Below are 27,232 nucleotides of genomic sequence, written 5' to 3'. Positions count from 1 at the left end.
GGCTCGGTGTTGGATTTCTCTTGTTCTTGGTGCTTCTGAGCACGTGCTCGGACTTATGCAATATATACGAGCAACAATATTATTTTTATATCAACACTTTGTATCTATGTGGTTTAAATTAGTGTTAGATTTTATTATCGTAGATTGGACTGAATAATTGGGGAACCTTCAACGCTCTGACGTGTTCGTTGTTTTTTTCATCGATATTGAGAAACATGATTGTGAAAAGGACGAACGTGATATATCATAACTCTAGAGAATTTTAAGAAAGAGAATAAACATGATCGATAGAAGGTCAGGAGAGATTTTTTCACGCATGCTAGCTCTGAAGCTCAATACTAGTCCGATGTCGTACCAGGTCTCAAATTTTGCTGGGCTACCGGGAGATACCCTTGGTTTACCGGGATGATGTAGCCTCTATGATTAGAAGATGAACTAGTATAATCAACAAACTTAGATAGAGGGTGAGGAGATGGGAAATCCACACCTGTGTGTCGCTTGAGCAAGTTACAGTGATAATCATTCAGCCGTTTGGAGGTGCTCGTAGTCTATCAGACCTTCTTAAAGCACCATTGGTAAGGGTTCCGAAGGGAGGTGCAATATCTTCAGCCAGAGGCACATCAGGATGTGGCACATCTATTATATTGCCCCTTGAGTCTACACTGGTAGATCATGACTTTGTTGACATGAACTGTGATGTTCTTCTATGTTTGAAACAACATTCAATCTTGGAGAAAAATTATAGGAACCTCCACGAACATCACCACAACCACCATTATAGGAACCTCCACGTCCATCACCACCACTACCACTAGAGAATTCTCCACATTCATCATCACCACCACCATAGGAACCTCGATCTTCACCACCCCACCCCTCCACCATAGGCTAAAAGATCGTACATAACTCACCAACAGACTGCCAAAACCTCGGTTCAAAACAGTCTCGGTGATGGATTTATCGGCATGTGTAGGGTTCAATTTTTTGTCTTCCCACCATTTACTAGTGAACAACATCCTTAACGCAACTCTTTTCTCCCGGAGACTTCTAAGGGCGAGATAGTTCGTTGCAAATCATGTTGTCCTGAGACAGATAATTTCACCTAGGGCCACTTCTCGTAACTTTGACAACACCGCGCCGTGGTTGTAGATAAACTTCGTCGCTTCCCTCGATGCTTTGATTGTCCCCTTAACCCTGTCTATATTATCAATATCTTCAAACATCATATCCAAGCAATGTGCGGCACAAGAAGTCCAATATACATTATAACACTGCGTCAATTTCGAACCAGCACTCTTGTAATTCGATTTGTTGTTGGTCACTATTTGAATGATATTGTGTCTCGACTTCTTTCAACACATCCCTCAATATTGAATAGATGTATTTCAAACTCTTCACATTCTTCGACGCATCAATAGACTTCAAAAACACCGTCGCACTTCATAATTAAATATGATATGAATTTTCCAAACCGTACACGAATTGATCAATTAAATTTAAGGACCAGACCATGCACCCCATTATGACATGCACAAGCCACTAGTAAGTTTCCAAGTTGTAAGTTGTAATTTGTAACTATACACGAGTCAAGTTGTGTTATGCTACAAGACACAAACACGTTACATTCATAATGTTCAATCATAAGTTTGACCGAAGTAGAATAGCAGACAAAAATACATTATTATGTTCAATGATCCACAAGTTTGGTGTTCCACGAATGACGAGTGTCACGAGTCATACTTTTGTAATATATTATATATATATATATATACTTTTGTAATATATTATATATATGTTTAGTTTTTCACTAGATAATTCCAACTATCTTTCATTATAAGGTTGAACACGTCCCTTTCTTAATCCACTCATATTTCACTTGAATAAATATGGAGATGTGAACCAAAACCACTATTTTGACTTACTTCTAAGTAAAACCTGAAAATAGTAATCTTGAACTATAAGGCAGATTATAAATTTTTTTCTTCCGGATGCAGATACTTCAACACTCCGATCGGTAAGGGATTCAGAGAGAGATGATTTTATGCTAATTTCTGAGTTCAAATAATCGTTACCTAACTCCTAAGAAAGAGATATAATTGGGAATATCTATGAGGCAACTCTCCAACTTCCATTTTTTCTTTAAATATATATATTTTTTCCAAGTCTATGACAATTTTGTGACATGTTATTAAAAAAACGGATTATTTTATGATAACACGGTCACAAAATACTATATTTTTTTTTGGTGATAATATCATCACAAATCAAATCGATCTTTGAATTGGAATAATTTTTTACTCATATATATATAAATTAGAGGTAAGAAAAAAAGTTAGATGGAGTTAATTTGCAAATTTTTAAGGTAAAATAAAAAGAATTTTTTTTTAGAAAGGACAAAAAGTGTAAAAAAAAATATATTCGAGGAGGGGCTTCATCCCCCTTGGCTCAAATTGGCTACGTCCATCTATATCTCTCTCTCTCTCTCTCTCTCTCTCTCTCTCTCTCTCTCTATCTATATATATATATATATATATATATATATATATATATATATCTTATGTCATGATCATCATTTCGGAATAAACACGATCAGTGGATTTTGATAAAAAAAAATTATCATAATTAATAATGTCAGGCCGAGTTCCAAAATACCTCCTCTTATTTACAATGCTTCAATGAGTTCCGACTTTTCAGGAAATTTGAACTACTTATGTACCAAGGGTAAATAAGCTGACGATAAACGTGGAAATAAAATTTTTCGTCCAATATATCAAAGATTAAGGTAAATAAAGATATTTATGAAAGATTTGATAATTTAACTTATGAAAGTGTTGTAGGAATCAGCATCTATAATAGTTACATGTGGAAGTTCCTCCAAAACAAGCCAAGATTTCAAAACTGGACCAAAACTCTCAGGCCCAAGCCCATGTTGGAATGCTTTTCTTGCGCGGCAACAATGAGAGAGAGAGAGAGAGAGAGAGAGAGAGAGAGAGAGTGAGAATAGATTACAGAGACGCGCTCTGTAAAAGAGTGTCTTTTTGTATAGCCGTGGACATTTTTTTTGGCGTTCTCACGACAAAAAGCTCTCTTTCACCTCCCAAACCAAGCTCTATATCTCAAAACTCTCCGACCCAAAAAAGAAAACCATTAATTCCCTATGTATCATCATACTCTTACATACATGTACATGAATATCTATACCCGGTGATCTTTGAAACCCGGCATTTACACCGAGCGAGCTCTCTGACATGATCAAAACTCTCGGCGCTCACCGCCTCCTCTACAGAATCCGGATCTCCTACTGCGTAAAATCCGGCCTCATCGAACAAGCGGTCCAACTGTTCGATGAAATGACTGACTCATCTTGCCGAATCTTCAGCGTCGATTACAACCGTTTCATCGGCGTCCTGGCTCGCGAGTCTCGCCTAGAACTCGCCGAACACTACTACCATAAGATGGTCCCACAGGGATTCTCGCTAGACCCGTTTACTTACTCCCGGCTCATCTCGGCTCTGTCCATGGCCAAAAACCTCGTGCTCGTCGAAAAGCTCTTGGACGACATGAGCTTCCTGGGTGCCGTCCCCGATATCTGGTCCTTCAACACGTACTTGACCGTGCTATGCAATGAGGGTCACATCGACTCTTTGATGGCGGTTTTTCACAGGATGGTTCGGAACGGAAGAGAGCCGAACGTGGTTTCGTACACGATCGTAGTCACGGGTCTGTGCCGGGGAAAGAGATTCGACGAGGCCGTCGAAGCTTGGCGCGGGATGATCGGAGAGGGAATCGTGCCCGACACGGTCGCGTGCACTTCACTCGTCCTCGGGTTGTGCCGAGCCGGGCGAGTCGACTCGGCTTACGAGCTCACCGTGGGCGAGTTCAAGAACCGGGTCGAGTTCAACATGACGATATTCAACTCGCTGATATCCGGGTTCTGCCGGGCCGGGAGGATCGACAAAGCTCAGGCGATCAAGGACTTCATGAACAAGCTCGGGTTCGCTCCGGACCTCGTGACCTACAACGCGCTCCTCAACTATTGCTGCGACGAGGCCTTGTTGGACGAGGCCGAGAAGCTCATGGGAAAGATGGCCGAGGAAGGAACGACGATTCCCGACTCGTACAGCTACAACAAGATCCTCAAGGGCCTCTGCGGGGCGAACCGGGTCGAGAAGGGTTACCGGGTCATGATCGATTCCATGGAGCCTCGCGGGTTGAGCAACGCCGTATCGTACAACACCCTCATCGGAGGGTTTTGCAAGCAGCGCCGAGTCAGGCGGGCCCACGAGCTCTACCAGGAGATGGAACGGAAAGGGGTTTCGCCGGACGTTTTCACATACACGATCCTCGTGAGGTCGTTCCTCGCGGAGGGCGCTCCGGACGTGGCACAGAGCCTCATCGACCGGATGATGAGATCGGGCTTGGCTCCGGACCGGGTTTTCTACACCGCGGTCGTCGATCGGCTCTGCAAGGCCTCGGAGATCGAGAGGGCTCGTCGGGTTTTCAGGGACATGGAAGAACAAGGCATAAGCCCGGACGTGGTCTCGTACAACACGCTGATACACGGGCTCTGCAAGGCTTCGAGGGTGAGCGAGGCCGTGGAGCTTTACGAGGAAATGGAGGAACGGGGTTTACTTCCCGACGAAATAACCTTCAAGGTGATAATCCGGGCTTTGGTACGGGAAGAGAAGCTTTCGTTGGCTTGCAGGGTTTGGGATCAGATGATGGAGAAGGGTTTTACTCTCGAATCGTCTGTTTCCGAGTTGCTCATTAAGGCCATCAATTCGAAGGACGGTGGTTGAACCGAGCGATCGTGTTTCCCGGTTGCCTTGGGTGTCAAGAAACTTCCCTATTAAAGGGTTTGAACTGACGAACTTGCTTTTCTGAAGCTCAACTATGCTTGCTTGCATTGTTCTGATCTCTTGAGTTTATTAGATTGCCGAGTTCATGTGAGAAAGTAGTTTTGAGTGAAGCAATATAGAGGACGTCATTGCGACTTTAAAGATTCGATTTTTGGACTTTTCTTCGGACTATTGTTGGTGTTCGTTTCAGAGTGAGGACCAAACTTCAAGTGCGGGTCTGGAAACTCTGCAACAATGGCGTGTCTCTGATGATTATACAATGGAAGACTCAAACAGTGAGTATCTTTTACTCTTTGCTCATATATAGTCATTACCCATAAGCAAAATACATCATAAAGTATACATATATGTTTTATACAGGAGTTGTACTTGGGACTCGATTACCAGGAACCATTATTTAGTCCCATGCCAAAATTCTTCACAGAAAACGTGATGGATATAGTTAAAGCAATGATCTTATTTATTGAAACAGCACTTGTATTATTATTATTTAACCAAAAAAAAAAAAAAACCATAGAAACATTTCAGGACTTGTAAACTCTCTTATTTGTTCTAGGCAAAAAGTATCTGATTCTACGACAAGTTGTTTCTTGGGCTACCTAACTAGTTATAATACTAATCACAGTACTAGGGAGAAAAAAGAAAAAAAAGAAAAAGAAAAAACAGTATCCTAAAGATTGCTTGCGTGCCTCTCTTGCTTGGCAACGTCTCTGATTCTTTGCCTCATTTTTGTTCCCCCCCAGTAATAATAATAAACCATGTCCTTAAAACTTGTCTCCAAGCGATTCTCTTATCACTCTCTCTATCTTTTTTCCAACACACAATTCACCATTCACTCCTCTCTTATTTCTTGATTCACTCCTCAATCTCTACATGCCACCATGAATCCCCACCACCATGAAGCCAACCCCCATTTCGTCAGACCTTCCCAAAATGATGACTTTGTCATTGACCCATCAAACCCTCCTCCAACGGAGCCCACCAACCGGGCCCGCCGCCCCCGTGACCACCGCCGCCGGCCCGAGAAGCAAAACCCGCCCCTCGCCGGCCCATCACGCGATCACCCTCACCCGAGACCACCTTCCACCGGGCCCGCCGCTCGATTCCACCGCTGGCCCGATCCACAAAACCTACACGCCGCCACCGACCCATCACACGATCCTCATAAAGGTGCGCATTTTATCTGGTTAAAATTAACAAAGCGATTAATTTTAAGGGTCTATTAGGTATAGATCCATATTTACAGTTTCACATTGCTATATAGCCAATGTTTCGTAAATCTTAAGTAAATAGATACGTCCATGTATTTACACGTGTAAACTGACGTAAATACATTTTTTTTTCCCTTCAAAATTTCAATGAAAATGGTAAATCGGGAATGTCACATCATCTTTATGACTATTTTTAAGATTTGCGAAACGTTGACTATACATCAATTACAGACGTTTTAGTTGGTTAGTTACCTAATTTTTTTTTTATAATTTTAATCGATTATTTTATGGTTAACAGCAATTAACCAACCATTTTTACGCTTCACACGTCAACTAACATGGTTAACTAAAAAAATAAATAAAAATCAGTTATCAAGGTTAAGAGTTTAACCAGTTAACAGTTTTTGCCCACCTTTAGATCCTCACCTGAGACCCGCAAACTCTCCATGGGCCACCCGAAAAACCAGCCAAGACGGGCCCGCCTCAACCCCGCTAGCACCGCTCCACGCCCACCACCCAGACGAGCACGACCGCCTCGGGCCCTTCCGGGGCCCACACCCCGACCAGAGCAGCCCAGACCCGCTCCTCCACCGCCACGACCGCCGGCAGCGCCGCCACCGCCGCCACTCGGGCGGCGGCGCGGCGATGCCGGGGCCGGGAAAGACGAAAGCCACAACGTGGTTCGGGGCCGTGTTCTGCTTCGTCCTCTGGGTGGTGGTGATCCTCGGCGGGCTCGCGGTCCTCACGGTGTACCTCGTGTTCCGGCCCAAGAGCCCGCGGTTCGAGGTCTCGTCCGCGACGCTCAACGCGGCCTACCTCGACATGGGTTACCTCCTAAACGCCGACGTCTCGCTTCTCGCGAACTTCACGAACCCGAACCGAAAGGTCAGCGTCGAGTTCGGCCGGATGTTCGTGGAGCTCTACTACGGTCGTACCCTCGTGGCGACGCAGCACCTCGACCCGTTCACGGCCCGCCGCGGCCGAAACACCTTCGCGAGCCTCCACATGATCACCAGCCAGGTCAGGCTCCACGAGCTCGAGGTCCAGAGGATCAAGAGGCAGTCGCTCAACAACGCCTTGATCTTCGAGCTCAAGGGGTATTTTCGGGCACGGTCGAATTTCGGGTCCCTCTTGAGGTACTCCTATTGGTTGCACTCCACGTGCACTCTCATGCTGACTAGGCCTCCCGCCGGGGTGCTCGTCGCAAAGAGGTGCAAGACCGAGCACTGATTGATTTTTTTTTTTTTTTTTTTTGGTATCACCGTTTTGCACCTTGTTCTTGGTCTTGTATTTTTCGGTCATTGATGGAAGAGAGTTGATGAAATAGATTACTGAGATTATGGGCAGAGAATCATGAAAGCATGAAGAAATCGGCCGTATGTAATTTTCCCACTGCTCTAATGCTAAAGTTATCCGATTGAAATTTGGCAAAGAAAATGAGTCGGATGTGATAATGTGATTTTTTTTTTTCTTTTTTTACTTTTGGGGTTAGCGTTACATTTCGGAAAACAATTCCAATCCAAACGGAGCACCTCATCTTCATGTCATGTTAATTTATGTTAATATATTATTTATACAAGAGTTAATGACGGCATAAATACTCATTGTTTTAAAAGTAGTGTCACTTTAATGCTTTATCTTTTTTTTCATGAGAAAAATATTCAATGTTTGTTTTGAGTATCTCCGTTACTACCCCGGGGTTTATTTTAACAGATATCCTATGTGGCATTGTCGAAATCAGAAACACAAAAGTTTTTAACTAAAAAAATGAATTAATTTATATATAAAATAATTAAAACAAAACAAACTAAAAAAGGTAATTTAAAAAGCCCAAAATTCATTAGGGTATCTCATTTTTTTTTTTCCGCGTGCTTCTTTCTTCTTTTCTTTTTTCGCGATTGCTTCTCTGAAGTCGGAAATGGATGATGAGCAGTGGTCGTCCTCATCGTCTGGGAAGAATCGCAGCGCAAGTAAGGGGATTTTTTCGTCATGGAATTGTTTTTGTGGCATTTCAGTTACGGAGAAAACGGCATGGACGATTTCGAATCCCGGAAGGAGGTTCAGAAGTTGCTACAAGCGAAAAGTGAGTTTTTGTAGAATTAAATGGAGGTTCGGTGTGGAATGAGGTTATGTTAGTTTTTTTTTCTATAGATAGACGGTGGTTGTTCGTATTTTAGTTGGGTGGATACAGAAATTTGCGACAGATCGAAGCAAGTCATTCCCGGACTTTTGCGAAGATTGAACACTTTGGAACTCGAGAATGAAAAACTCAGGTGCGGTGCTGAAGACCGACGATGTTCGAACTGTCAAAGGATAAATTGGAGATCATTTATGGCTGCTTTTATGCTTGGATTGTTGACTATTTTGTTTGTAATTTATGTGATCGTCTAATAATTAATCATTTGAAGTTGTTGTATTTTTTGTTCTGTAAGTGTACTGCTGGTGTTGTAGCAAGGTTTATGATGATAATGAATTGGTGTACTGCTGGTGTTGTACTAAGCTTTGTGATGATAATGAATTGAGATTTTGTACTGAATTGTGACCATACATCTTTTGATTTTCTACAGAATTGTTTTGGTTCTCAAGTTCACTTGGATTGTGCTTCTTTACCATTTCAACATGATTGTACAGAATTGTTTTGGTTCTCAAGTTCACTTGGATTGTGCTTCTTTACCATTTCAACATGATTGTACATAATTTTTTTGGTTCTCAAGTTCACTTGGATTGTGCTTCTTCTGAACCTATGAATTTAAGCTTATATGAGCTTTGTTTGTCTTAAATTTTAAAAACCACACACCCATAGAAACCAGTAAATCGAGATGTTTCGCTTTTTAGATTTTTTTTTGCTCTGTATGTTCGTCTTCCATTCACCGCGCGTGTTCTGTTTGAACTTGGGGTTTTTAGGTTTTTTTTTTTTCTTTTTTACAACAGTAAACATGTTAATAAGTAATAAATACGTGGGATATCTGTTAAAATAAACGCCGGGGTAGTAACGGAGATACACAAACCGAACATTGAGTATTTTTCCCGTGAAAAAAAAAAGATAAAAGCATTAAAGTGACACTACTTTAAAACAATGAGCATTTATGCCGCCATTAACTCTTTATATAAATACATATTGCGTTTTAGTGTCAAAAGTCAAAACAGAGAATTAACATAGAAATACCGTCGGCTATTGTTTTATTTTTAAGTTGACTTAGGTTGAAATGTTAATTAGTGAAATATTTCTATTAAAAAAAAGTATGATGAATTTTATTTAAATAGTTTATGGCCCAATTAATTTATCACCATTGTTGTACCTGTAAATCGGTTATGTTAATTGATATTTTTTGGGAAATGAACGGGATCTATTAGCATTTACCATTTCTCATAATCGGCAAAATGATAGTTTCACCAATTCTGTTAGTAAATTCATGAGAAAGAATATATTGTATACAATTTTACCTTTTTTTCCTTTATTTTTTTTTTCTTTGAGTCTCGTATATGTCAACAAATCAAAGTTTGTTTTGACGATTTGTTGACATATTATTGACATATATATCAACAAATTGTGTCATTTGTTGACATATATATGCCAACAAATGACACAATTTGTTTATATATATGTCAACAAATGACACGATTGTTGACATAATTATCGTGTTTGTATCTAGCGAATAATATTCACAAATAAATACACATATGAGTCTACATATCAATTTGTCAAACAATTTTCCGTCTCTGCACTCGTATATATGTCAACAAATGACACAATTTGTTGACATGTCAACAATCGACGTGATTAGTTTACATATATGTCAACAAATGACACGTTTTTCTACAAGTCTACTTTTATTTTATATTTTTACCTTAATTTTAATTACACAATAATGTATAACTCATGGCACAAAGCTATTTCAACATTGTGTTGTATGTTAACATTAAATATAGCTCAAACGGAATTATCACAATCTACAAAGCAAAAATTAAACTATACCAGTTAATTACATATAAAGGTCATACAATTTGTCATTCCATATATAAAAAGAAAAGTTAAACCCAAAGCCCATAATCGAATTTACATACAAAAAAGAAACCGTGGGAATTGGTATGAGAGAGAGAGAGAGAGAGAGAGAGAGAGAGAGAGAGAGAGAGAGAGAGAGAGTGAGAGAGAACGATGCACAATAGGTGTTACGACCTGCAAGAAAAAAAAAAGTGAAAGTTTAAACTCAAAATACCACAGAGCAGAGAAATGGATCAAGTATCACCAATTTTACTCCATTAAACCCGCTAATAAAAGTGATTAAAAAAAAAAAAAAAATTCCTCGAGGCCAAAGATCTGTAGTACCCATGATCCATGAACCGGAAAAGCCTCAATTTTCTATCAAGCAATCAACACTGAACAATAATTGCTCTGTCTACGGCCTCACAAACTAGCAATGCTTACAAACCCTTTACTTATATGGCCTCAAAACTAAATGAAGAACTTGCATCCAAACTTGTACTTGCTTTTCCAAATCAAAAGACTTGTAAACAAAATAAAAAATAACTAGAGCCAATGAACGACTTACTTTAGTTTTTCCCAAGCGAGAATTGAGCTCTGACTTCATAATCTCTATGTTATAATGGTTTTCTTTGCACTGGAGGACTTTTTGCTGCAGAAATAATTATGTACATACGAAAATGAGGAGGCACTTTGTTACCGAGACCAGACTCCACAGTTCATGGGAAATTGTTGTAATTTATCCTTGTTTTATTGTAGCTGAAACAGAAGAAAGAGATGGAGAATGAGGAGGTGAAAATTAGATTTAGAAATATTGAGAGTATTATTGTTATTGCACACTGAACCACTAATAGATGTAGCTAAATTATGATTTTAGTTGATTAAGTGAAAAATGTTTGTAGAAGGTAATTGATCGTCTATTTCTCATTATTATCTTAATAATTTTAACATCACCGTTCTATAAAAGGAAACTGTGAAGAGCAAGGAAAGATCGGGGAAATAGGAAAGCTTTTATCTGTTATTAAAAAAAGGAAAGTTTTCACAACCTCATATCTGTTATTTCGGTTGTTTGCCCATTGTAATGACCCGTTGGAATTTTTATTTATGATTTCTTCTGTCATGTTTCTGAATGACATTTTTTTTATCTACTACTTAAACATGTATGCTTTCTTACTTTCAAACCAAAATTAACTTGCACGTACTAAGCTATACAAGTTTATTACATGTTTTCGATCACCTTGTTATCATTTTTTATTTTGTGGTATCTCAAATTCACTTTCTATTTCGCCATCTTTTCCCGTTTATAATTGCTGTTTTATTGTTTTATTTTATTTTCTCTCTAAATTATCTTTATTTTAGTTTTGAAATCAACATTATTTATTTATTTATTATTATTATTATTTTTTTAACTCTAAGGAACGTTAGAGCGTAGCCCGCGATGGTTTTACTTGAACTCAATTTACTTTAGACGTGTGTAAAGAGTTACATTTGAATTAATGTGGATTATGATTTGAATTTGTTTTAAATAAAAAAAAACATAGTCCCATGAATATTCTTATATTTTAAACTATGATATGCATATAACTAAATTTGAAAACTACAACTGTACTACAATCTGACCAACTACTTTAAATTTTAAATTTTTAAATTTCTTTTTTAAACCAACTATTGATTCAGTAATTTGTTATGAACTAGATAATTAATTCACAACAATTCAGTCAAGAAGGCGATGAACTAGAGAATGAGTAAATTGTATTGATCTTCTTGAGAAAAGAAGAAGATACAAAGAATCACGGGAGGTACAGAGAGACCTCCTAAAATTACAAGAAAAAATTTGCTTTCCTCATTCTCACACTTTCATTCTCTCCTCTAACTATCTTTCCCACTAAACCATGTCCCCTAATTCCCTGACCGTAGTACTTTTCCCAATCTACCCCTGCCCTCTACACCTGTAACAGCCAGACTGGGCCATTTAAGGCCTCTCCATTTTGTTGTAGGTGGAGATAACTCATCATAATTACATTCTCATTTTATTACGTATCTATGATTCTATAGCACATGGTAATAATACCATATTCATTCACGTGAGGTGAGAGAAGAGTATGATACAGACCACTAAAATATTAGGAGTATTTTTTTTTTTTTTTCTGTGAATGATAATTATGGGGCATTTTATTATAATTATGATGTAAGAATGAAGTAGTTAACATTTTGGATTAGATTGAGTTACAAGATAAGTTTGAATCCATAAAGTTATCAGCAGCTGTGAACATCAAAAGTAATGTTTAGTGGTGCTGATTTAGCAGACTTATATTTACCAGTGATAAAACAATGTTGCTAAACTCCTTAAGTATGTAGTACGGACATACGCATGTACAGAAATTAAAAACTGTACGCGATTTTTTTAAAATTGTATCACGAGTTAAAAAAAATATGGAAAAAAAAAAAACTACTTTTTTAAAAAACTTGATTTAAAAGCCTATATTATTTTTATGACCGAGTATTCTTTGTCAATGAAATAGATTACTACTTTGCTTCTTCTTCATTCCTTTTCCTTAACCACAAAAGAAGCAAAGGAAAAAGTAAAAAAATTTATATAAAAAAAAAAAAAAAAAAAAAATCCTTTAAGTGAGACCCAAGTAATCCGTACTCCAACAGTCATTGATCCCTAAAAAGAAAAGAACTCACCTTAGTTCACTCAATTCAGTCCAAAACTCTGGCTTGATCTTCCTTCTACAAAAAAGGGTACGTAAAATCACCATGCACACACAACAAGAACAACCCTCCGAGGAATCGCCCGATAAGAAGAACAATCCTCATCTCATACCCTCAGACTCACCGGACGTTCCAAAGAGGCTAGGTAAACTTTATCTTACCTTCCCTTCTTTTTCACCGCCATGATATTTTTTTTTCAACACCGAGAGACTCGAAACAGGGTTCACAACTCTGCGGCTTCCGTGCTGGCCAACAAGCGGCTCAGCCCCAACGCTGCCACGTCAGCGACAAAGCCGGTTCAGACCCATCTCAAGAACCGAGGCCGCGATCTCGGTCCTCTGCTCGATCTTCTGGGCCGCGGTTCTCCTCTCGGCCATCACGGTGCTGGTCCTCCACGCCCTCTTCGGCCCCGACACGACCCCTCAGTTCGGCGTCTCAGAAGCCTCTCTGGACTCGCTCCGCCTCGGCAAGAGCAACGCCACTTCATCGCTGCTGTACGCGAATCTCAGCATCACAGCGAGCTTCGCGAACCCGAGCCGCGTCGCGGCGGTCGGGATCGAGTTCGTCACCGTCGAGCTCTATTTCGGACGAACCCTTCTCGCGGAGCGAAACGTGGACGAGCCCGTGGCGGTGCCGAGGGCTCGGAGCCGCAGGGCCGCCGAGCTCAGGGCGGTCGTCGGCGGGGTCCGGCTACACGGGCTCGAGATTGCCAGGCTGGCGAGGATCAACGCCACGGTGGCGATGGAAGTGAAGTCGAGTTTTTTGGCGCGTTCCCGGCTCCTGGGAAACTCGTTCTGGGCTCGGAGTCTCTGTACGGTCCGGATGAGGAAACCGCCTCACGGGAGCTTAGTCTCAAGTCACTGCACCACAAGAAAGTGTGACAGAGAGTGTCAGCCATAAAAGAGAATGAAACTCAAGTGAACGATTATCTGCTGACTGTTTATGTACAAGTCAGTCCTGGGTCTTTTTTCTGATAAAACCATCTATTATAACTCGTCTTTGAAGTAGGAATTTTTTTTTTTTTTTAGGGAAAACAAAATCGGTTACATTAACTACATTCCAAGATACAAAATTGAACCAGGAAAAGATCTCTCTCTATCTCTCTCCACACATTTATTTACAAAAATAGCAAGGCAGAAATGGAATTTGAAATACACACTATATATGCCAATAACAGAACAACAGCATTTCATGCCCTCAACTCAAGGCAGTAATTTTTTTTTTCTTTTTCTTTTATTTTTCTTCTTCTCTTCTGACTTTTACATTTGTAGAATTATGCCTATGCCGGAGATTGGGTGTACAACTCCTCAAAAGGAAAAAAAAAATAAAAATACAACAGCGAGCCGGGAGATATATCGAAACAGAAACTAAAACTTTCTGTAACGATCCCCGGTAAAGAATGGGTGTCGGAGGGCCTCGCGAGCCGTTAATCTGTGATAAGGGTCGTGTCTTAGTAAACCTTGAACGAGGTCGATGAGATCACCAGCCGAGTGATCTACGTGTTGCATCACTAGATTCTATACCACCCAAAAAAAAAAACTGATATTAGCGTCATAGCCAACAAAAATCCTAGAAAAAACAAACAAAAAATAAAGATTCGGGCTTTCTTGTAATAAGCACAGCTACATAAAATTTAGGGGTGTGAAAAGATACCGTAAATTGAACCAAACCACCGGTTTCGTTAAACCGCCTGTTTGGTTTAAAACGGTTTTTATTCAATCTGGTCCGGTTTCAATATTTGAGACCTCGGTTTAGCCCGGAACAGACCAGTCTTAAACATTTAAGATTTTATTTTTAATTTGAATAATTTTAAGACATTTAAAACTACTAATTTGAGTTGGACATCTTAATAAATAGATGTTTATGTTATTTTTTTTTGCTATTCTATTATTAAATTTGTAAAAAAATAAAAAATAAGATTCATAAAGGCTTAAGCCGGTCAAAATCGGACCAAAACAGTTTAAAACAGTTTGGTTTATATTCTTAAACAGTCCGGTCCGGTCTCAATTTTTTAAACAGTTTAAAACGGTATGGTCAAGTTTGGAAGGCCGGTTTTAGACTAGACCAGGTTTTAGACTAGACCAGACCATGCACACCCCTAATTAAAATTCATAGTAATATTTTTTTTTATTACGGTGCCAAACCTGGAGACGGGGTAGCTTCATAACCGCCTTGATGCTCTCGCGGGACGTTGCACCTTCTGGCCAGTCCAATCTACCCCTCTTAATATATTTCTCAGCATGATGACTATAATACAGCAAAAAAAAAGGATAAACTTATAAATCAACCAGAACATCAGACTAGAAAACTAACAATTATATTATATCACATACTCTACTCTTCTCAGCATATGCTGTGGTAACGGGCCTAATACTCTCTCCATCATTGCCAGGTGTTCAAGATTCTCGTGTGTCTGAAACAACGCCTCACCCTGCACAAGAAGGATATATCCCTTACATAGTTGACAAAAATAAAAATAAAATATAAAGATAATGTTTTAACTTGTCTTTCTACAGTCGAAACCCTGCATCGCTAAGTTCTAATATTAGAGCTTACCGAGCACAGTTCCACCAAGATACAACCCACGCTCCATATATCACATGGATAATTCCATCCAAGTCCTAAAGAGAAATTGCGTTCTCAGTCATCAAGTCCTACTAAAGCAGCCGAAAAAGAAAGATACAGAGGAATTTTTTATTTATTTTTATTGACAATGCATACCGAGAATAACCTCAGGAGCACGGTAGTGCCTAGTAGAGACTATATAGTTGTGTTCTTGGTGTTCGTAAGCCGTGCTGCCAAAATCAATTACCTTAATAGCACTAGATTTTGGCAATCTCTTATAAAAGGATCCTTCTCCTGGTAATCTAGAAGTGACCTGAAATATGAGATAACAAAAAAAAAATGTATAAAAAAAAAAAAAGTAATAGCTTATGGGATTTGACAGAACATCGGTGTGAAAATACATGGGTGGTTAAGATAGAAAAAATAATGTACCTTGTAGTCGGGTACTTTAATATACTCAGGGGACACAAAAAGTATGTTCTCGGGCTTCAAGTCCGTATGAATTAGCCGCATATCATGCATGACTGCACCGTTTGATACGAGAAAATCATAAGCACGTAGACCACTGAGATTTTCAACATTAATCCATACACAAACAATTTATGACAATATCTAAACAAATGTCTTACTGTATACCAATGGATAAAGAAACCAAAATAATTTAACAAATCTAAAAACATGTATGTAGTAAAAAGGAAACACAAGAAGTAACAACTACACACATGCTACACATTCCAACAGCTGTCGGCCAAGCTCGCGTACAAGATCGACAGGAAATGGGCGATAATTATTTTTCCGGAGAAAATCGTATAAACTTGGCCCAAGCATCTCAAAGACCTGTTGAAGCCATTTACATTCAATCTTAATCCCCAAAAATCCTTAAAATTGGGGAATCATATTATTTATATATAAAAAAAAACTGCATTATTTATATTTGGTACTTACAATACAAATATGGTTACGATAGTCAAACCAGTTCCGTATTTGAACACAACTGCATTCAATAAAGCGCACTTAACAACTGAAACAAAAAAAAAAAAAAAAAAAAATCAAATATATTTTAGCTAAGACTCCAAACGTACCGGCTTCCATTTCTGTCATATTTTCCAAGCAAGTACAGCACATCGATTTCAATCATTGCTGCTTCGCGATACTTCTTAATACTTCTCACGACTTTTATGGCCACCATCTCCTTTGCTTCCCTATCCCAGCATTCCAAAACCTGACCAAAGGTGCCTATTGAAAGGGGAAAAAATGACGTGGAGAGAAAGGTCAATTAAACGTGTAACGTCACAAGGATAAAAATCTACACAAACAAAGAAAGAAGCAAACCTTCACCAATTTTTCTGTGAATCTTATCTGCACATATAGAAAAAAAAGAGTCAATAAATTTTAAGATTAATACAACGCTTGTAAAGTAATAACGGTAACATGCAAAGTGAAAGAAAAAGTTTTCAGCCTTAAATTAAGAAAATAAATAAATATATCATAATCCAAAGCCAAACGCATCGAAAAATAACTCTGTTAGCATTTCTCTATGACCTAAAATTTACTAAAAATAATAAATTTGGCTTTAGGAAAGGTGTGTTGATCGCAAATTAAGTAAAACCAAAACTATTTCGTGGTAATTTAAAAAGGTAATTACATCGGGAAGTCAAATTATCTCCGAGCAAGAACATGTAATGTCCATCTTGGTCGTCTTCGAGCCACGGGGGAGAACCCTTTTGTCCCAAGCCCTTGAGGAAAAGACTGGTATTTTCCGGGATTACCCTCGTAGAAGGTCCGAAACTCGTCCCAGTTCCAATTTCTTGCCCGCAAAACAATTCTGGCTGAGCCTACAAACAGCCACGCGTTTATACAAAATTGCTAAATTGCTCTTTCAAACCATTGCTCATTATTTTTTTATTTTTTCCTTCTAATCAAGTAAGCACAAAAGCCCGCTATCCATGAAATTTCAATGCTTCACGGGTCTAGATGATCAAACAGAGCTCGAGGAACAGAACAACATGGATGAAGCTAAATCTAAGTTGAAGAATTTCGGAAAATTGATGTAGTTTTGGCTTAAAGCTTGAACCTGTTTCACTAATTTCTATAATCGATTCAGATAAATGCAATGAATTTTTTTAATGATCAAACTTTTTCGGAGCCCTATTTCACAACCAAATTACACAGACAAATAATGATATCATTTTTGCGTCGAATTTCAATCCAATTTCTATAGTTTCTAACGAAAAACGTACTGAATTGATTTAAATCACAAAAAAATGAAGTGAATTGAGAAGATCTAGATAATCATAATCAATTACGATATTAAGAGAACAGAAAAAAAAACTATTACCTTTTGATGCGATTGAGGACCGTCCCAAACAAACCTCGGCTTCTTCCGCGGACGACGATCCATGTGAGCGAGAGGAAATTCAGTCAAATAATCCATCTCCATTTCCGGAACGAACCCTAACCCTAGAATTCTGATTTCACCGATTCAGGTTGGTTGTACCACAGAGGTCCCTGGACTGTCTGTACCGGAAAAATAGCTCCTTAACCTTTTCTTTTCAGTGAGCTATAGCAAGCCGTCCGATCTATTGTTCATATCGAATCCTGACCGTTCCTATGTGTATTTATGCTCCTTCGTATGTAGTTGATTCAAACCATGGTTGAGTTAATTCTTTTTTCTTTCTTGCTTTCTATTTATTGGAATATACTATTTCGGATGCCTTATCTTAATAATTATAATTATGATAAAGGAGATGCCTATCTTATTTATTTATTTATTTGTATTTTTTTTGGAAAAAAAGTTGCCTATCATATTATACGACATTTTTTTTTATACTCTTTCTGTTGCCATGCCCTTGCATGGCGGAGATGCATATCTTATTTATTTATTTATTTTTATTTTTTTTTGGAAGAAAAGTTGCCTATCTTAGTAGACGACATTTTTTTTTTTTTTTTTATATTCGTTCTGTTGCCATGCCCTTGCATGGCATGCCATAAAAGTATTATACGAAATAAATTTAATAATGCTATAACATAATATTTATAATCGTGACAAATTTGATTAACACCAAATTATTATGTTTTGGATTATAGAATTAAATTGTTAGTAATTTATCATTGACTACTCAACTTAGTAGTGATTTTAAGGACATAATAAATAGATAAATAAATTTATATTTATAGACAAAAAGATACGAAAAGAGTAAAAAAAACAAAAAATTAAGACGGCCAAAAAAAATATATGATAATTTTTATGTTATAAGCTTCAAAATTATTTATATAAATATATACAACATACCAAATTATAATCATGACTTCATACTATAAAAGATAATGTAATAGGGGGATTGACACAAATAATACCATATGAATGTCCCTTACCAAATATAGCCCAAAATGAAAAATTTGACACATGTAGTACCTAGACCACTGGGTAAAGACTATTATACCCTTAAAAACTCATTTAAACGAAAAAAAACCATTCCAAAGCCAATTCCCTCTTTTTTCTCAAAACTTTCCACACACACCTCTTCATCATCTTCTTCTTCTTCTTCTCACTCGGTCGTTCAACCTCCACGCTCAACCCAACCCACGATTTCCCTCAACCAAACCCACGATTTCGGTCAACCCAACCCATCTTCGCGCTCTCTCTCTCTCTCTCTCTCTCTCTCTCTCTCTCTCTCTCTGTCGCGCCTCTCCTCGCTCTCTAGCCTCTCTTCTCGCTCTATCTCTTGCACACCTCTTCATCTTCATCTTCTTCTTCTCACTCGGTCGCTCAACCTCCACGCTCAACCCAACCCACGATTTCGCTCAACCAAACCCACGATTTCGCTCAACCCAAGATCTCAGTTTCTCGCTCTCTCTCCCCCGATCGCGATTTAGGGTTTCTCGCTCAAGGCACACACCTCTTCATCTTCATCTTCTTCTTCTCACTCGGTCGCTCAACCTCCACGCTCAACCCAACCCACGATTTCGCTCAACCAAACCCACGATTTCGCTCAACCCAAGATCTCAGTTTCTCGCTCTCTCTCCCCCGATCGCGATTTAGGGTTTCTCGCTCAAGGTAAGTCTCGTTTTCCTTTTTTCCATTGAGATTGTTGTTATGGTTGATTTATTTAAGATGATTGTGTAGATTGTTGTTATCTGATAATGAATGTTGCGATTTTTTTGAGATTGTTGTTATGGTTAACTGGTATTGCGATTTTTTGTGAGATTGTTGTTATGGTTAACTGGTATTGCGATTTTTTGTTATCGTGAGATTGTTGTGTAGATTGTTATTGTTACGATTTTTTTTTGGAGGACTTAGTGAGATGTTGCGATTTTTTTGATGTTGTTGTCGTTATTTGTATTTTTTTTAGGACTTTGTGTTTTAGCTTTGACGTTAATCGGTGAAGAAGAAGAAAAGATTGTTGCGAGTGTTTGTTGTGTTTGGCCGAGAATGTGTTGTATTTGGGTGTTTGATTGTATTTGTGTTTGGGTGTTTGAGTGTATTTGTGTTTGGGTGTTTGAGTGTATTTGTGTTTGGCCGAGAATGTGTTGTCTTTGAGTGTTTGTGTGTATTTGTGTTTGGGCGAGTGTGTGTTTGTGTGTATTTGTGTGTGTTTCGTGCTCGTGTGTATATTTGATTGAACCATGTTAGGGTTTGGCGAGTGTGTGTGTGTGTGTATTTGGTCTTGAAGTTGTTGAAAATTGGTGACTTGATTTGTTTTAGGTTTTATATTCAATGACGAAGTCTAAAGGAACCAAGGTCGAGGAGGCCTCAAACGTTCGAAGAAGTTCTAGGACGGCTTCGAAAAGGAAAATAATTTCGCCGTCCAAGCGTTCCAACGATGACGACGCGTTCATCGTCGCACCAACAAAGATAAAGAAGGTATAGAATAAAAATGAAGTGACTTAATTAGAGCAATGTATGGTTATTTGATTTTGTTTTGTGTTTGATATAGCCAAAAAACAAGGCTGAGTCCTCGGGCGTTGCGACCGCCTTGGAGAGTCCTACCACTGTTATTTCCCGAAAGGTGAGTGTCAGAAACTCATTTTGATCCTGGTTCGTGACAGATGTGTCACGGACTCGATGACTTCGTGACAGATGTGTCACGAAGTCAGCGAGTCCGTGACACATCTGTCACGAAGTGGGTGAGTCCGTGACACATCTGCCACGAACTCAAGCATAATGGTTTCACTAATAATGTCATTGACTCATATGTGTAGGAGTGGAGACGGTTTATACCGGAGTCCAACGTTGAAGGATTTTCCTTTAACTTCCACGGGGGATTGGAAAATTTCCTGGCTCTCTTACTCGGCCGCAGCGCCGAAACGCAAGCTGGTTTCGCCCAATCATGTTTTGGGCAGTTCGTGGGGCAACCCAAAATAATGCGGTCATCGGCGATTATAAGCCACTTGGTGTTGAGGACCGGGAGCTTCGACGGAGAAACCACTGACGGGCTTCTAATTGAGATTGGAGGCCAAGTCCGGGAGTTCACGAAGAGAGACTTCCAGGAGATCACATTCCTCAAAGTCGTCGATGACTACGAGGAATTCAAGTTCGAGGGGGTTGTTTCTAATGACAGTCTCTTCAAAAAATTCTTCCCGGGAAGTATTTGAGTCGGAACTTGGTCAACCAATTCTTGGAGGCGAGCGTAGATTGGCCGACAGAAGTTCAGGTAAATTACATGAAAATTTACTTCGTCTTGAATGTCCTCCTGGCGGACGATGCGAAGAACAGGACACCGTGCTTAGAGCTCATTAAGGCGGTGGAGGACACAGACACATTCAGTCGCCATCCATGGGGCAACGTGGTGTGGAACTACCTTCTCGGCGAAGTCCGGAAGTTTGTGGAGAAGGGTGGCGAGCCAACGGAGCAAGGTAAAAAAAAAGGAAGCTCCATCTTCCCGGATTCGTCGAGCCGCTTCAGGTTTGGGGGTACGAGTGTCTTCCTTTCCTGACGAACATGGGGGTTTGTGAGAAAGTCTCCACCACAGCTCGGCCAATAATGCGTCGGTGGAAGTCTATCGGACTTGTTCAGGATGCCGCCATGAGAGGAATCAACTTCAACGAGGTAATAAATTTGTAGGTTAATTCATACTTAATATTGATCACACTCATTTGTTAACTTGTCCCACGTATAGGTTGAATTTCACGGAATCGGCGACACTTCTTCAAGCGTTGCAACCCCTTCTACGACGGCAGCGGGGGTGGACAAACGCCCGGAGAAGAAACCCAAAAAAGACACCCCACAACCAGAAGCACCACCACCACAACCACCACAACAACCGTCTCATTCACAAGCACAGATAGTTGAGGTAACACAATTTTGGGTTTCTATTTTAATTTAAATAACCATACTACGTGACAGATGTGTCACGGAGTGGATTCACTCCGTGACAGATGTGTCACGGAGTGAAATCCACTCCGTGACACATCTGTCACAGAGTGAATCCACTCTGTGACACATCTGTCACGGAGTGGATTCACTCCGTGACAGATGTGTCACGAAGTGGATTCATTCGTCAGCCAGCTTACTTTGTTATTTTGGTCATGGACAGTCCCGGCTCGACTCTCTCGAAAACTCAGTTGGAAATCTCCACGAGCATTTCCGCTATATGCAAGACGACTACATGAAGTTCAAAAAATATATTTTGGACGCGGTGAAGAGCTACAGAGTGGCTCTTGATGAACTAGATCAGTACTACAATTGGAGAAACGAGTTGTAGTTAGAAAAGAAGCGCCGGGAGAAGAATGCCGAAGAGAAAGCGGCCAAATTCAAGAAGTACGAAGAAGAGATTCGGTCGAAGAAGAAAGCGGAAAAAGAAAAGAAAAAAAAAAGAGGAACAAGAATATGTTGAGAAGCTGAAGAATATGCAGGAAGAAGAGAAGAAAATGCAGGAAGAAGAAGAAGAAGAAGAGAAGAAGAAGAGAGAAGAAGAAGAGAATAAGAAGAAAGAAGAAGAGGAGAAGAAGAAGAAAGAGGAAGACGAGGAGAAGAAGAAGAAAGAAGAAGAGGAGAAGAAGAAGAAAGAGGAAGACGAGGAGAAGAAGAAGAAAGACAAAGAAGAGAAGAAGAAGAAAGACGACGAAGACGAGAAGAAGAAGAAAGACAACGAGGACAAGAAGAAAAAGGACGATGATGGGGACAAGAAAAATAAGCATGACAAAGACGACAAGAAGAAGAAGGACGATGGCGCCAAGAAGAGCAAGAAACCGGAGGAGAAGAAGAAGGATGGCAACCAAAAGAAGAAGAAAAACAAAGTCGAGAAAGGGAAAAAAAAGCAAACCAGTCAACAAGAGGTACAAGATATGCAATAGACATATTATTTTGTTGTTTAAAATCTTAAATGCGGAGATGAGTGGATTCACTCCGTGACAGATGTGTCACGGAGTGTACTTAGTGCGTGACACAGTGTCACGGAGTCGCTGAATTTCGTTATTTTGATTACACTCATGTTGAACTAAATGATTTTGAATGGTCAGGAGGACGAAAGTGATGTGGAAAACACACAAGGTCAACAATCTTGGGGTGATGAAGATTCGCCTCTCAGTCTAGAAGCCCAAATGAATGCAGAGGCTATGGAAAAGTATGAGTTGTTAGGGACACAGGGGGTTCAAGAGGTACCTCCATTAATTTGATGGTTGAACTTAATTCTTGACTTGTTTAGAAGCATGACTTTATAACCATATGAATTGTTATCTTTTACGGTTGAACTCAAATAAGCATATGAATTGTTATGAATTATTATTTTATGGTTGAACTCAACAATAAACTTGAACTCAAATAAGCATATAATTGTTATGAAATATTATTTTATGGTTGAACTCAACAATAAACTTAAACTCAAATAAGCATATAATTGTTATGAAATATTATTTTATGGTTGAACTCAACAATAAACTCGAACTCTATTTCTCTTGTTGGATAGATATATGACTTGAACACACCGAATCCCCATATCCTGATTGAAGACTCACCTATCAAGAAACATTTGACCCGGCAACGACGCAGCCCCGATAGGTTTACTCCTTCCAAAAAGGCGTTGCCTTTTCTGAGGTTCACGAATGCTCCGGACGTGCTTCCTGATGAACTACCGCTGTCGGAGGTAACCAAACGACCGGACCAGGATGACGTTGACGTCATGAAGTTGTGGTTCCAAGTCGGCTTGAAGATGAGCCACAAGAACATATCTCAGGGCAAACCAAAATATAAGCCGGAGGAAGAAACCATAGCGCCTTCTATGGAACTTGGTTAGATGGCTATCAACCAGAAGACCTTCTTCTACAACATGTGGCACGAGGACGGTTGGTTGTCTGATCAGGTATTAATGTGTGTTAGTAATTTTTAAAATATGTCTTGTTTTGCAGCTCACTTCGTGACAGATGTGTCACGGAGTCAATTCACTTCGTGACACATGTGTCACAGAGTCAATTCACTTCGTGACACATGTGTCACGGAGTCAATTAACTCTGTGACACATGTGTCACGAAGTGTACTTAGTCCGTGACACATGTGTCACGGACTGAATTGACTCTGTGACACATGTGTCACGGACTGAGGTATTTAGTGCTTATGTTTATCTTTTGTCGTGCATCATGTGGACGTCGCGATGTACTACATCCGGAAGAAGAAAAAAACGGGTTTGTTACGTCACTCCTTCACCATCATGTCCACGGTCTTCTTTAATTATCTCCGAGATAGTTACACTCAGTTCAATGCTAGTCAAGATCCGGGTGTATTCTTAAAGAAGAAACTAAAAAAATGTGTCGTCGACCACATTACCAGAGAGTCTGGAGCGGAGCAACTGGTGGACCCATGGGACGGGGTCGATGATGTCTTCATCCCTGTAATAGATGGCGGACACTGGTATCTTCTTGTTGTCAACGTGCGTTCAAGGTGAATAACGGTGTACGACTCCATGAGTTCCACCGGTGGACACCAAACGCTCGTGGACACTGAACTCAGAAACTTGGCCACCATTTTGCCATATGTTCTGCATGTCGCCGGCGTTCTACTCTCAAATGAAGAAATATTCAAGGTCGTCCACTACGATCAAATGCCACAACAAGACAATGGGTAAATATTTTAATTCTGAATTTTACATTCTTAATGACACATATCAATTAAAGCATGAGTTTTTTGTTCCTTCAGAAATGATTGTGGCATGTTTATGATCAAGACTGCCGAGTTTTTGGCGCACGACCTTCCATTGTCTGCTTTGAAACAGGAGGACATGATCATGTATCGACAGAAAATGACCACCGAATTATACCGACACGGAGCGCTAAAACTACACACGCGTGGAAATGTCAATGTTGAGGCAACTTGAAATTATGTGTTTATGATTGTACGCATGTGTTTATAACTTTATATATGTATTCTTAGAACTTTATGTATTGTCTTGACATCAATTTTTTAGTTTAAAAGTGTATGTATTGTTTCGAAATCAATTTATGTATCACAAACTGACCTCATTTCGTGACAGATGTGTCACGGACTGAGATCACTTTGTGACACATGTGTCACGGACTGTGTTCACGTCTTAACAATAAGATTGTTTTATAAACCATTCTTAACAATAAACTCAATACCAATAAAGTTCAAAACATTCAAAATGTAATACATAGCAAAACACCAAGGAAGTTCTAGATATTCAATGATAAAACGTGTCGAATTACAAACCAAACCAATGTCCCATCCCCGGAGCCCTCATTTCCGATGGAATTGGGTTGCGACACTTAGCTCTATTGTGACCTACACCTCCACAATGGGAACATTTACGAAGCGGGGCATCAGATTCTCCAAGAGAGGGAATCCTTCTCTTCTTAGGTCTACCCGCCGGACGACCTAAGAAGTTAGGCGGATTTACTTTGATCTGCTTGATTTCGTCGGGAAAAGTCCATGACGATTCACTTCCTTGAGGATGAATAACCCCTGCATACGCCAATTTCCAATACTCGGTCGTGTAGTACTCTGCACAATAGCTCTCAACTGGTAGGTTGCGTAAGCGACAAGCCACAATGGCATGGACACATACAAATAGATCAGTTTGAAATTCTCGACACGAGCACGTCTTATCAATCAAGTTCACTGCCCATGGTGTTCCTTCTGTGTCTAAAACCTCGAATTCGTATACTGCAGAAGGCCGGACCTAAAACATAAGCAAAAAAAAGTTTAAACATAACCACTCAGTCCGTGACACATGTGTCACGAAATGACCCGAGTCCGTGACACTTGTGTCATGAAGTGAATTCACTCTGTGACACTTGTGTCACGGACTCGGGTCATTTCGTGACAGAATTTAAAAATTAAAAACACACTATAACCTGCATATTTGCCGAGACAACAAGTTTTTTTAACATTTCGGTATGATATTCCATTGACAACACACTTTGAGTTGATGCCGCCTTTTCTCGTCGTTGGTAGAACCAAACTTGCATTCTCTCCCTCAACCAATCAAGGCACTTCACTATTGGAAATGATCTTGCTTTAACAGTTAACGCATTCAAAGACTCTGCGTTGTTTGAAGTTATGATCGTATACCTTGATGTCTTGAAAAAACAACGTGCCCACTTCTCATTTCCTACTTCGTTGACAAGGTACGGACGTATCAACGGGTCTTCCTTGTCCAACATGCGCATAAAATTTTGATATTCAAATATAGCATACGCTTTTGCTGCACCGTAGAACTTCCAATTGAATTCCTTGCCAAGTTTTTTGAATTTTGCCTTGACGTTATTCTTCACGTGGTATGCGCAAAAACCATGTTCTGCTCTTGGAAAAACTTTCTTCACGGCGTTAATGATTCCGGTGTTTCGGTCGGATACGATGACCATGTTATCCCTCTCCCCCAATGCTTCCTTAAGTTTGTTGAAGAAATAAAACCAGGACTTGGAAGTTTCGGACTCACCAATACCATAGGCAAGCGGGAATATTTGCTCATTTGCGTCCATCGCGAAAGCCGTAAACATGCTGCCCTTGTGATAGTTTGTCAAGAAGGTTGCATCAACAATTACAACAGGCTGACAATACTTCCATCCCTCTCTGAACGGAGCCAAAGAAACGAAAAAGTACATGAAATATTTATGACGGTCAGTTTTTAGGTCGATGAGAGAACCTGGATTCTTTTGCTCTAACATGTACTTTTATTTTGCAAGAGAGGCATATGACTCATCATCAGTCCCATACAAGGATTGTATTGCACATTCTTTTGCCGTCCATGCTTTTCTGTATGAAATATTGACTCCAACCTCTGTTCGCATGTAACTCTGAATCTCCTTTGGGGTACAACTATGTACAGTTGGATCAATAAATTTGTGTTTAACCCTCTCTCCAACCAACTTTGCAGTAGCTTGCGGTTGCCCTTTTTGTCTTTCCTCCACAGAACAAGTGTGCTTTGGATCATATCTTGAACCATAAACACATACACACGATCAAAAACATTTTAAAAATAAAAGGGCATACATTTCTTGACATATCTGTCACGAAGTACATCCACTCGTGTCAGGAGTGGATTCACTTCGTGATAGATCTGTCACGGACTGATTCATCTATGAAGAGAAATGAAATTTCAAATAAAATCAGTTTTTAGGTCGTGAAATTTCACCTTCTAATTTCAAAACAATCCGTGTTCTTTAGCTTCACTGCCCGGACTGCCCAATCACAATTTTTACCCGCACAAATGACATGAAGTTTGAGCGGAGATGAGTTCTTCGTTTTGAACCGATAATGATTATTGATTGCATCCATCCACAAATGTTTCAGCAACGCCGCTTTGTTTGCATATAATCCTTTTTTTTACACTTACCGGAGATAAAATGTCCAACACCTCAATATCGTTACTCTCGACACATGTATTTGATTCGGGAGCCGTAACCGAACACCCTCATTCTCTTGGCTCGATACCTTCTCTTTTCTTTGT

General features: G+C 39.6%; 5 protein-coding genes across 5 annotated transcripts; 3 read left to right on the top strand and 2 right to left on the bottom strand.

Moving 5' to 3' along the window:
* The first annotated feature begins 2,966 nt into the window (after positions 1-2,966).
* LOC149403231 (Pentatricopeptide repeat (PPR-like) superfamily protein) lies at positions 2,967-5,379 on the top strand. Its single transcript, XM_089609810.1, has 2 exons — positions 2,967-5,134; positions 5,220-5,379. Exon 1 carries the CDS (start codon positions 3,249-3,251, stop codon positions 4,797-4,799), a length of 1,551 nt encoding a protein of 516 aa, XP_089465936.1. The 5' UTR covers positions 2,967-3,248; the 3' UTR covers positions 4,800-5,134; positions 5,220-5,379.
* Positions 5,380-5,511: 132 nt separating this feature from the next.
* LOC149403230 (proline-rich receptor-like kinase) lies at positions 5,512-7,533 on the top strand. The gene is made up of 2 exons (XM_089609811.1): positions 5,512-6,029; positions 6,489-7,533. The coding sequence occupies exons 1-2, from the start codon at positions 5,741-5,743 to the stop codon at positions 7,298-7,300; spliced, it is 1,101 nt and encodes a 366-aa protein (XP_089465937.1). The 5' UTR covers positions 5,512-5,740; the 3' UTR covers positions 7,301-7,533.
* Positions 7,534-12,449: 4,916 nt separating this feature from the next.
* On the top strand, positions 12,450-13,667 carry LOC149403229 (uncharacterized). The gene is made up of 2 exons (XM_089608994.1): positions 12,450-12,912; positions 12,988-13,667. The coding sequence occupies exons 1-2, from the start codon at positions 12,813-12,815 to the stop codon at positions 13,665-13,667; spliced, it is 780 nt and encodes a 259-aa protein (XP_089465120.1). The 5' UTR covers positions 12,450-12,812.
* A 287-nt stretch (positions 13,668-13,954) lies between these two features.
* On the bottom strand, positions 13,955-17,989 carry LOC149403228 (serine/threonine-protein kinase AFC2-like). Its single transcript, XM_089608993.1, has 12 exons — positions 17,671-17,989; positions 16,978-17,167; positions 16,665-16,691; positions 16,415-16,568; positions 16,278-16,326; positions 16,055-16,169; positions 15,765-15,856; positions 15,489-15,645; positions 15,324-15,388; positions 15,101-15,198; positions 14,912-15,014; positions 13,955-14,284 (listed from the first exon to the last, which is right to left on the bottom strand). The coding sequence occupies exons 1-12, from the start codon at positions 17,770-17,772 to the stop codon at positions 14,135-14,137; spliced, it is 1,302 nt and encodes a 433-aa protein (XP_089465119.1). The 5' UTR covers positions 17,773-17,989; the 3' UTR covers positions 13,955-14,134.
* Positions 17,990-24,985: 6,996 nt separating this feature from the next.
* LOC149403227 (uncharacterized) lies at positions 24,986-26,450 on the bottom strand. The gene is made up of 2 exons (XM_089608658.1): positions 25,746-26,450; positions 24,986-25,462 (listed from the first exon to the last, which is right to left on the bottom strand). Exons 1-2 carry the CDS (start codon positions 26,448-26,450, stop codon positions 24,986-24,988), a joined length of 1,182 nt encoding a protein of 393 aa, XP_089464784.1.
* Positions 26,451-27,232: the final 782 nt, after the last annotated feature.

This window comes from Urtica dioica, chromosome 3, assembly GCF_054948205.1.
Source record: "Urtica dioica subsp. dioica isolate 48M chromosome 3, U.dioica_male_clone48M_v1_H2, whole genome shotgun sequence".
In the NCBI taxonomy this organism is placed as follows: domain Eukaryota; kingdom Viridiplantae; phylum Streptophyta; class Magnoliopsida; order Rosales; family Urticaceae; genus Urtica; species Urtica dioica.
This window is presented reverse-complemented; position numbering and strand designations above follow the sequence as displayed.

Coding starts and splice junctions, on each gene's coding strand:
- LOC149403231 (XM_089609810.1), top strand. CDS start 3,249: ATGATCAAAACTCTCGGCGCTCACCGCCTCCTCTACAGAATCCGGATC.
- LOC149403230 (XM_089609811.1), top strand. CDS start 5,741: ATGAATCCCCACCACCATGAAGCCAACCCCCATTTCGTCAGACCTTCC. Junction 6,030..6,488: donor ATCACACGATCCTCATAAAG/GTGCGCATTTTA, acceptor GCCCACCTTTAG/ATCCTCACCTGAGACCCGCA.
- LOC149403229 (XM_089608994.1), top strand. CDS start 12,813: ATGCACACACAACAAGAACAACCCTCCGAGGAATCGCCCGATAAGAAG. Junction 12,913..12,987: donor GGACGTTCCAAAGAGGCTAG/GTAAACTTTATC, acceptor GACTCGAAACAG/GGTTCACAACTCTGCGGCTT.
- LOC149403228 (XM_089608993.1), bottom strand. CDS start 17,772: ATGGAGATGGATTATTTGACTGAATTTCCTCTCGCTCACATGGATCGT. Junction 15,389..15,488: donor TGCTCCTGAGGTTATTCTCG/GTATGCATTGTC, acceptor ATTTCTCTTTAG/GACTTGGATGGAATTATCCA. Junction 15,199..15,323: donor TCTTGGTGGAACTGTGCTCG/GTAAGCTCTAAT, acceptor CTTCTTGTGCAG/GGTGAGGCGTTGTTTCAGAC.
- LOC149403227 (XM_089608658.1), bottom strand. CDS start 26,450: ATGTTAGAGCAAAAGAATCCAGGTTCTCTCATCGACCTAAAAACTGAC. Junction 25,463..25,745: donor GGTTGAGGGAGAGAATGCAA/GTTTGGTTCTAC, acceptor CTTATGTTTTAG/GTCCGGCCTTCTGCAGTATA.